Below are 10,374 nucleotides of genomic sequence, written 5' to 3' on the forward strand. Positions count from 1 at the left end.
CTATCGTGTATCATTTCATTGCCATGGTTACAGTCTTCTCCATGGATCGTCAACCAATCAAAGAGTATACCCTGAAAGCCTGCCCTCTGGTCATCAGCACACAGCCCCTCTCCGTCTCTAGGTCTAGAGTCCCCAGCCGAGGGGAGAGTCTTTTGTGTCTTGTACCTGAAAGTCTTTCATGATTCTGCGATCTGACCTCTAGTCAGGTTACTTACCTGTTGCCATCCAGCTGATTCTGACTCATGGTGACCCCTGTGTTAGAGAAGAACTGTACTCCATAGGGTTTTCGATGGCCAATTTTTCAGAAATAGAGCACCAGACCTTTCTTCAGAGGTGACTCTGGGTGCACTTGCATTTCCAAACTTTTGATTAGCGGTCAAGCATGTTAATTATTTGCAATACTAAGAGGCTCCCCTGTTGTTGTTAAGTGCTGTCAAGTTGATTCTGACCCATAGCGACCCTGTATAGGGTTTCTAAGAAGCAGCTGGTGAGCTTGAACCACCGACCTTGCAGTTCAAATGACTTTGTAGTCTGATACATTAGCCCATTGTGCCACACCAGGACTCCCCTCGTGTTAGGGAAAATCTAGAGAATTGAGTCAGTCACAGTTAGTGCTACTAAAAACAAAACATGTATCATTTTTGATGCTTCTTACAGCCCAGTCAGTAGCTGCTTAGGGAGTCTGAGCCTTGGGCCGTGAGTCAGGTCACCTCGCTTGCAGCTCATCAGCTTTGAGGTGAGCAGGTCAGTTGATCTTTTCTTGGGATTTGCTAGCAAAGCCCTAGAGACCATAGGACCCCAGCGTGAGTTAGACTCCTCAGTGTTGAGCTCCCAAGCCCCTGCCATGACCCTACTGAGTGTCAGAGAGAGTGAAGACCAATGAAATATGAATATCGATCTGGTCTTTAGAAATTGTCTTCATGTTTGCATTTTTACCTTCATGGAAGTGTCCTTTATTGTTCTGAAAGTGAAAATCTGATCAAACCCAAATCAACTCATGGCGACCCTAAAGAGGGGTGTCTGATACAGCAATCTTTATAGGGGAGTCCTGGTATGGTGCTGTGGGATAAGAATTGGGTTGCTAACCATAAGGTCAGTGGTTCAAATCTACCAGCTACTACTTGGAAACACTATGCAGGGTCACTATGAGTCAGAATTGACTTAATAGCATTTACCAACAACAATCTTTATGGGAACAGAGAGCCACATCTTTCTTCCACAGAGCAACTGGTGGATTTGAATCACTGATCTTTCAGTCAGTAGCCTATTCCACAGCGCCACCAGAGCTTCTGAAAATCTGATAGATAATGGAAAATAGTGCTTCTCAGACTTTAAAGTGCATGAACCACCTGGAAACTTGTTAAAATTAAGATTCTGATTCAGGTCTGGGACAGGGCCTCTCAGATGGATGCAGAGGCAGGCAGTGAACATTCCAAAAAACCCAAAACCTGTTGCTGTTGTGTTGAACTCACCTGATGGCAAATCCATGTGTTATAGGTAGAACTGCTTCATAGAGTTTCCTTGGCTGCTATCTGTACAGAAGTGGATTGCCAGGCCTTTCTTTTGCAGCACTACTGAGTGGGTTCAAATAACCATCTGATTGGTCAGTAGATGAATGCAACTCTCTTGTGCCAGCAAGGCACAATAATGTGAACATTGTTGTTGTTAAGTTCCGTTGAGTCAGTTCTGGCCCATAGTGACCCTGTATAGGGTTCTGAGGAGTGGTTGGTGAACTTGAAATGCCAACCTTGCATTTCAAATTACTTTGCAGTCTAGTGAGTTAACCCACAGCACCACACATTAGGCAGACCATTATCAGCACATGTAAGGAGCCCCCATTGGTGCAGTGGCTAAGCTCTCAGCTGCTAACAACGTCTACAGTTCAAACTCACCAGCTGCTCCACAGGAGAAAAGGTCTGGTAATCAGCTCCCATAAAGATCATTGTCCTACTCGGTGTAAGGCTTGATGGAAGGTGGTTTCATCTCGGCTGCGCTGCCGAGACCTCCTCCCAGGACGGCTCCCCTTCCCCGGGCCTCTCCCTCTTGCCCACGAGCCCCCTCGCCTCTTAGGCCTCGTGGACCTAATACCGTGGGGTGAGATGCAAGCAGGCCCTGGGAGGGTAGTTACTACTGAGGAGCTGCAGTCGCGATCACGATGATAGAAGTACTGACAACCACTGACGCTCAGAAACCTGAATGCCCTGCCTGAACAGGAGTCTAGATGTCAACCAAAGCATCAGCTGAATGCCCTGCCTGAACAGGAGTCTAGATGTCAACCAAAGGTTTTTGGCTTGAGACTCATTGAGTCTGCTCATGATAATGGCCTCAGAGTGACTGCAAGGTTAAGAGACTTTAAAGTAAAAGATCTTCTTAGTCTAACTTAGTTCTTTGGCTTTGACATGGAAACGTTTTCTCTAGCTGTGAATTTACTGGACAGGTTTCTGTCCAAAATGAAGGTACAGTCCAAGCACCTCGGATGTGTAGGACTGAGCTGCTTCTACTTGGCTGTAAAATCAATAGAAGAAGAGAGGAATGTCCCACTGGCAAATGACTTGATCAGAATAAGCCAGTATAAGTTCACAGTTTCTGACTTGATGAGAATGGAAAAGATTGTATTGGAGAAGGTGTGTTGGAAAGTTAAAGCTACTACTGCCTTTCAGTTTCTGCAACTCTACTATTCACTCATTCAAGAGAGCTTACCATCTGAAAAGAGAAACAGCCTTACTTTTGAAAGACTAGAAGCTCAACTTAAGGCATGCCATTGCAGGATCATATTTTCTAAAGCAAAGCCCTCTGTGTTGTCATTATCTATCATTGTATTGGAGATTCAATCACAGAAGTGTGTGCAATTAACAGAAAAACTAGAATGTCTTCAGAAACATTCCAAGATAAATGGCAGAGATTTGACCTTCTGGCAAGAACGCGTCTCCAAGTGTATAACAGAATATTCATCAAACAAATGTTCCAAACCAAATGTTGAGAAGCTCAAATGGATTGTTTCTGGATGAACGGCAAGGCAGTTGAAACATAGTTACTATAAGATAACCCACCTTCCAACAATTCCTGAAGCAGTCCCTTAATTGGATTATTACAGCAACATAAATCTCTTCTCTGAAGCCTTTCTCTACAACCCTGAGTGATGGAATTCATAGTTAGAATGGATTTAAACTGTGCAACCTTAAAACATCTCAACTCAATTTGTTCTCAGATTAGGGGAACTGACTACTTAATATTATGCTATAGTAGAATTATATTTAGACTTGAATTCACCTTTGATGCATACAAATCTAAGCTAAGAATATAAATGTGAAACTGTAATGATAAGCCTGGGGTGGTAAACTGTGAATCTTTATTTTTAACACTGACCTAAATGTCTATATTGGATCAATATGTTTAGGTGGTATTGAAACAGTAACCTATATAAGCTAAGTCATCTTAAGTGTGATTATATTATGAGGCTTACATCAAAACCAATTATTTTACAAATACACTTTTAAGACATATTAAGGATTACCATTCAAGACAGCATAAATGGCTTCTTGGCATCTATGATGCAAGTACATAATGCAGATATGTGGACTTCGTTGCTATCTAGCAATTATATTTGAAGGCTCTTTTATATAAAACAAAAATAATAGACTTGGTAAGTTTGACATACTCATTATCTTCAATAGATTTTCTAGAGAAGAGGAGATACTTGTATTCATGATTTAAAGTTTTTTTTAATACAGAATCTATTGCCTCAATCTAGTCCCATTGAGAATCAAAATTGCCTTATCCTATTAATGCAAGTTCAGGTTAGATTTAACACTCCAGACATTTTTACTAAGGACTGTTTTTATTAAACTGCCATTTCCTCTAAGAATTTTATGTAAATGGAGCAAAGTATAGTCTACTAAATGCCCCTACTGTGCTAAAATGAGAGTCCTGCTGTAGCACTGTAGGATAAGAACTGGACTGCTAACCACAAGATCGGTGATTCAAACCCACAAGCAGCTCCTGGGAAACCCTCTATAGGGTCGCTGTGAGTTAGAACCAACTCAATGGCACTTAACAAGTGTGCCAAAATAAAATCTTAGGAAAGTAAGTAGGCATTAGGTAGCTGAGGTAGCCCTGCTGTGGTGCTTTGGGATAAAAACTGGGCCACAAGTTAGGTTTGAACCCTAAGATCAGCAGTTCAAACTTATCAACCGTTCCTTGGAAACCCTATACAGGGCCGCTGTGAGTTGGAATTGACTCGAAGGTACTTAACAACAACCGTGAAAACATTTACCAAATTCATTGTGCAGCCTGAGACTATCCAGAACGGTTGTAACCAACTCAGATTACATTTGACATCATGTTACAGATTTTTATGGACAAATATGCTTGGAAAAATATGCCAAAGAACCACAATATATCTTAAATTTTCTAAACTATGTTTTGTGGATAAGTTTTCTGTTTTCCTAAATGGCTGATACATTTCAATATTTGAATACATCAGTGTTAATTTTCAGTTAGCATAGATAACCTAACAAAATTACCATTATATTATTAAGGAATATACTTTTCAATAAAGTCACTGAAATACACTGAAAAAAAAAAAAAGATTATTGTTGTTGTTAGGTGCCATCAAGTCAGTTCCAACTCATAGCGACCCTTTATAGGGTTTTGGAGGTGGTAAATCTTTACAGGAGAAGAATGACTCATCTTTCTCCCAAGGAGCAGCTGGTGGGTTTGAACTACAGACTTTGTGGTGAGCAGGTCAGTGCTTATCCTACAGCGCCACACCAGGACTCCGACTTTAGTTTGAACGCCACTTCCTCCACGTCGGTTCCCTGTGACCATCATCATGGCACTTACCCCTTGGCTTTGAGCTCACAGACTGGGTGGGGGCTACTCGCGGCTGACGTTGCCCTAGTCAGTGCTGCATTCTCCAGGCCTAGCCCAGAGACTTGTGGCCTTGTAATGCCCAAAGATTTGTTGAATTAAACAGTGAATGAATAGGAATATATATAGTCCTGGACTGCTAAGTATATATATATATATATAATATAATACGCTGGATTGCAAAGTTGGTTTGAATCACAAGGTCGGTGGTTCAAGCTCACTAGCCGCTCCTCAGCAGCCCTGTACCAGGTCGCTGTGGGTCGGAACCAACTTTTCCCCTTTTCAGCACTTAACAACTTTATATATGGAGTCCTGGTGTGGCACTGTATTCCTTTACTCTGAAATCACTGACATTTTACTAAATTACATTTTCTTAGATATTGGATGCACCCAGGGTCACATTTCACCTATTCTATGTGTGACACTGTTATATTAGCACTGGACTGTGAACCACAGGTTGGCTGTTTAAACCTACCAGCTGCTCCTTGGAAACCCTATGCAGGGTTGCTAAGAGTCAGAACTGACTCCAGGGCATTTAATAAAGACTTGCCTCTCAGCACGTGTCTTGTGGGTTATCCCTTCCAGTGTTTATTGGCCCTTTTATCTTGAGGGCAACGTTTTTAGAAATCTTTCCTCCTGACCCCAAGGGATCCTTCCTCTCAGACCAAGATACACGGTTAATTTTTTACTACTTAAAATTTTTCTAAATAATGTGATAGCTGATTTTAAAGAGAAAGAATTAGGGACTTTGATTTCTTTTTCTAATGGTTAGAGATCTTTGATTAGCATATACAAGGGGACTGAAAAAATTCATGGAAAATTTTCATTGTCTTTTAATTCCATATTCCACAAACTTTTTGATGCCCCTGCATATTTTATCAATTAAAATAGGAAAGAAGGGAGAAGAATGGGTTCACTAGTGCATGGCCCTCAGTCAAACTTTCAAAAGACTTTCTGACCTCATGGAACTTTCTAGAAGGAACCAGTCTGATAGAGTCTTACCATGGGTCTATTTGCTCTGCCTCAGCACAACTGAGTCTTTGTGTGGTGGTTATTGTTAGTGAATCCTCTGTCCCCTGAGCTACCTGAAGTGCTGCCCTTTTTCCATTTAGATTCTTTCTAGTCCAGGCTATAGCTTCCCCTCCTCTCCCTGGTGTCTCCTCAGCACTCAGTTTCTTCTAGTTATTATTTCATGTGTTTCTTGTAAACATTTCCTTAACACCAGTTTTTCCATAGCTAAATTATATTTACAGACATTATATTGAAATTGTGTATATACTGGGAATAATGTATATACCAGGAAAATTAAGAAAGTTTGTCTTTGCAAAATCAGACTATATTGAATAACTTAGAATTCTACTAGTTAGCATAGAAAGGGAGGGGGTGCAGTACTTTGGCAACTGTAAATGATTTAACAAATATGACATGCTGTTATTGTTTGGTCTTAGGGTTCTTCTCTCCTTCCGCTAAGGCATTATGAGCAATGTAGAGAGTGGCACTTCTTTCTGCCTCCTCGGTGGGTGGGCAAAAGTCATCTGCATTGACTGCCATAGAAATGATTGTCAGGTGAGTAATAAAATATACTTTGTATTTAGGGAAAGAATATGGTAAAGCTGATGCAAGATGGGTTTATTTTGATCCAAACATCATGGCTGTGGAACTTGTGACTGTTTTTCTGGATGGATCTCTGGCATTGTTTCTCATTTATGCCATAGTCAAAGAGAAATATTATCGGTAAGTGCCCTTCTCCTGTCTTGTTGAAGGGAGAAGAAATCTTTACTGTCCTGATACCTATATGACATTTGGAGTAGGTCATGAACACATGTTAGATCAAAAGAAATGAAAATTGTTTGATATTTGATAAGGGTCATGGTGCCACCAGAATCGTTTTAACTGATCGAAATAAGAAATATGAGAAATGTGATTTCAGTAATGACCTACGATTGCTTTTGAGAGTGAATTCAGACTTACAATGACCCTATAGGACAGAGTAGAACTGGCCTTCAGGCTTTCTGAGGCTGAAATCTTTACAGAAGCAGACTGCCACATCTTTCTTCCATAGAGTGGTTGTTGGGATCTAACCACTAACTTTTTGATTCACAACTAAGCACTTAGTGACTGTGCCACCAGGGCTTTCTTTAGTAATAACCAAAACCAACCCAAGCCGATTGTTTTCAAGTCAATTTTGACTCATAGTGATGCTATGTAGTTTCTGAGACTATAAATCTTTATGGAGCAAGATAGCCTCATCATTATCCTGTGGCATGGCTAGTGGGTTTGAATCACCTATCTTGAAGTTAGCAGCACAACACCTAATCCACAGCACCACCAGGTTCCTTTTGTTAATAACTTTTGTTGGTGGTAGTGTCATTGAGTCGATTCTGATTCATAGTGATCCCATTCACAGAAGAATGAAACACTGACCAGTCCTGTGCCATCCTCACAATCATTGCTACACTTGAACTCATTGGTGCTGCTACTGTGCCAATCCATCCCATTGAAGGTTTTCCTCTTCTTCGCTGACCCTCTACTTTACCAACCATAATGTCCTTCTCTTGAGACTGGCCCCTCCTGATAATATATCCAAAGTATAAGAGATGAAGTCTGGCCATCCTGCCTTCTAAGGAGCATTCTAGCTCTATTTCCAACACAAATTTGTTTGTTCTTCTGGTAGTTCATGATGCTTTTAATATTCTTCTCTAACTCCACAACTCAAGTGCATCAATTCTTCTCTGTTCTTCCTTATTCATTGCCCATCTTTTTCTTGCATATGAGGCCACTGAAAATAGCTTGGGTCAGGTGCACCTGAGTCCTCAAACTGATGTTTTTGCTCTTGAACACTTTAAAGAGGTCTTCTGCAGCAGATTTGCCTAATGCAATGTGTCATTTGATTTCTTGACTGCTGCTTCCATGAGTGTTGATAGTGGATCCAAGCAAAATGAAGTCTGTGACACTTTAGTCTTTTTTCCATTTATCAGCTAGTGGTGAGGATTTTGTTTTCTTTACATTGCGGTACAACCTATACTGAAGGCTGTGGTCTTTGATCTTCATTAGTAAGTAATTTAAGTCCTCTCTGCTTTCAGCAAGCAAGGTTGTATTATCTTCACATTTCAGGTTATTAATGAGTCTTACTCCAATCCTAATGCCATGTTCTTCTTCATATAATCCAGCTTCTTGGATTATTTACTTCACATACAGATTGAATAAGTATGGTGATAGGATACTACCCTGGTGCAAACCTTTCCTGATTTTAAACTATTCAGTATCCTTTTGTTTTATTTGAATGACTGCCTCTTGGTCTATGTACAGGTTTCTCATGAGCATAATTAAGTGTTTTAGAATCCACATTCTTCACAATGCTATCCATAGCTTGTCATGACCCATGCAGTCAAAAGCTTTTGCATACTCAATAAAGAGCAGGTAAACATCTTTCTAGTATTCTCTGCTTTCAGCCAAGATCCATTTGACATGTCCTTGTCTGAATCTGACTTGAACTTCTAGCTGTTAATGTACTGTTGCAGCCATTAAAAAATTATCTTTAGGTGGGGCTTGATGGTGGCTAGGGTAGAGGTGCAGTGAGGTTTGCCGTCAGCAATACCACAGAATACCAGGCAAAGCAGATTCAGAACAGAGCTCCAAAACTCGGAACCATATAGGTAGTAATATTTAAAATGTTTGAAGGCTTGTAGCTAGTGGAACTTGTAGCCAAGTAAGAAATCGTGTACTTTTGAATCTGCCAGACTCAGTGGCACAGAGTCGACAACTTGGGTGAGATAAAATGGCAAGACCAAGTGGGGGAGTAGACATACTATGGAAAAATGCTGTGGGAATCTCGGATCAAAGTTGGACAATACACTTTGTTGGTTTTACTTTGTTCTGATTTTCTTTTGTGGGGGTGTATCTATTCATTGCCTCACCCCCCCGCGACTGTTTGTGCACCTCCATTCTGGTGACTAGAGGGGTTGGCTGAGCGAGTGGACAACACCCACACCCACCACTAGTGGATTTGTCTGCCATGGATGCACACAAATACTCTTAACCCAAGAGCCAGCTCTGAACTGTTTTTTTTTTTAATATAGAAAAAGCCAGAACAAGGGGTGTGGAAAGGGAAAGACAGTTTAAAAACAAAAAAGGCCAAAAAATTAAATTAAATCCTGAGGTACAGCGTAACAACCAACAGTGGCATCTTGAAATTTATCAGACAGATTTGAAGGCAAGAAGCTGAAAGAAGAGATTAAAGTCATACTCATATTCGTCTATAGATTTTTTTTCTTCTCTCCCTCCTCTCCCTTTTCTGTGATTATAGACTACAGTATCCAATCTAGTTTTTGTTGTTGTTTTCTTGTGTTTTGTTTTGTTTTATACTTGCCCTTCCACCTTTAGGGGCACTTTCTCTCTCTCTATTACCCAAGAAGATACAGCAAATGCTGCCATATAGTCAAGCTACAGTCACACTCTATAAAACACCAAAACCCAGGCAAGAACCAATATCAACTGCCATATACCAGGAGGCAGACAACACCTGTGAAAGTTACTCTGATTTAAGCAACAAGAAGAGTGAAAATGGAAGCCCACATCCTGATCACATCTACCTGAAGGCAATCAGAAAACATAAAAAATACCAAAACACATGCTCAATTAAGTATTAAGGCCACAGATAAACACTAAACATGTCCAAGAAACAAAAGCAGATGACCATATCAGCACATGTCCATACAAGCTAAAATGTCTGAGACAAATGAGGTAGAGGTAGCTATGGACTACATTCTGGAAGGAGGGCAGGCCTTGGAAATGCCTGAGAAGGAATTCAGAAAAATGATTATAAAATGTTCAAAACACTTTTCAGTGGAGTTGAGAAAAATAAGGATGAAGTCAGTAAAATGCTACAGGAACAATCAAATAAGATAGATATAGCATTGGAAGCAATTAAAAACCTACAGAAAGAGGTCTAAATGATCAATAACAGAATATCAGAAGTAGAAAATACCCTGAAAGGACAAAGGAGTAGAATAGAGATGATGGAAGGCAGAACCAGTGATCTGGAAAACAAACCTTTTAGTACCACTAAGATAGAAGACCAAAGAGAAAAAAAGATAAAAAAATCTGAAGAAGGTCTAAGATTCATTTTGGACTACATGAAGAAGAATAACTTAAGAATTATTGGCATTCCAGAACAAGAAGAGTCACACAAGTGCACAGAGGAAATAGTTGAAGAACTGCTGGAAGAAAATTTCTCTAACAGCCTGAAAAGTGAAAAGATAAACATTCAAGAAGCTCAACAAACCCCAAGAAGGATAGACCCTAAAACAAAATCACCAAGACATATCATAATGAAACTTGCCAAAATCAAAGATAAGGTAACTAGAAAAAAGAGGAATGTTACATACAAAGGCAAGCAAGTCAGATTAAGCTTGGATCTCTTAGCAGAAACCATGCAAGCAAGAAGACAATGGGGAGACATAATAAAGCCCTGAAAGAAAAAAACTGCCAACCAAGAATCCTTTA

The 10,374-nt window shown here is 40.2% G+C and overlaps 1 protein-coding gene and 1 pseudogene across 1 annotated transcript in view; both read left to right on the top strand.

Moving 5' to 3' along the window:
- Positions 1-10,374, top strand: part of EBPL (emopamil binding protein-like) — a 104,419-nt gene that overhangs the window by 86,585 nt on the left and 7,460 nt on the right. Inside the window, exon 3 of the mRNA XM_006874152.1 lies at positions 6,465-6,603. Within this exon, the coding sequence (XP_006874214.1) occupies positions 6,465-6,603 (139 nt within the window). The remainder of the gene's footprint in view (positions 1-6,464; positions 6,604-10,374) is intronic.
- On the top strand, positions 2,156-3,080 carry LOC102838539 (annotated as a pseudogene).

This window comes from Chrysochloris asiatica, unplaced genomic scaffold, assembly GCF_000296735.1.
Source record: "Chrysochloris asiatica unplaced genomic scaffold, ChrAsi1.0 scaffold00263, whole genome shotgun sequence".
In the NCBI taxonomy this organism is placed as follows: Eukaryota; Metazoa; Chordata; class Mammalia; order Afrosoricida; family Chrysochloridae; genus Chrysochloris; species Chrysochloris asiatica.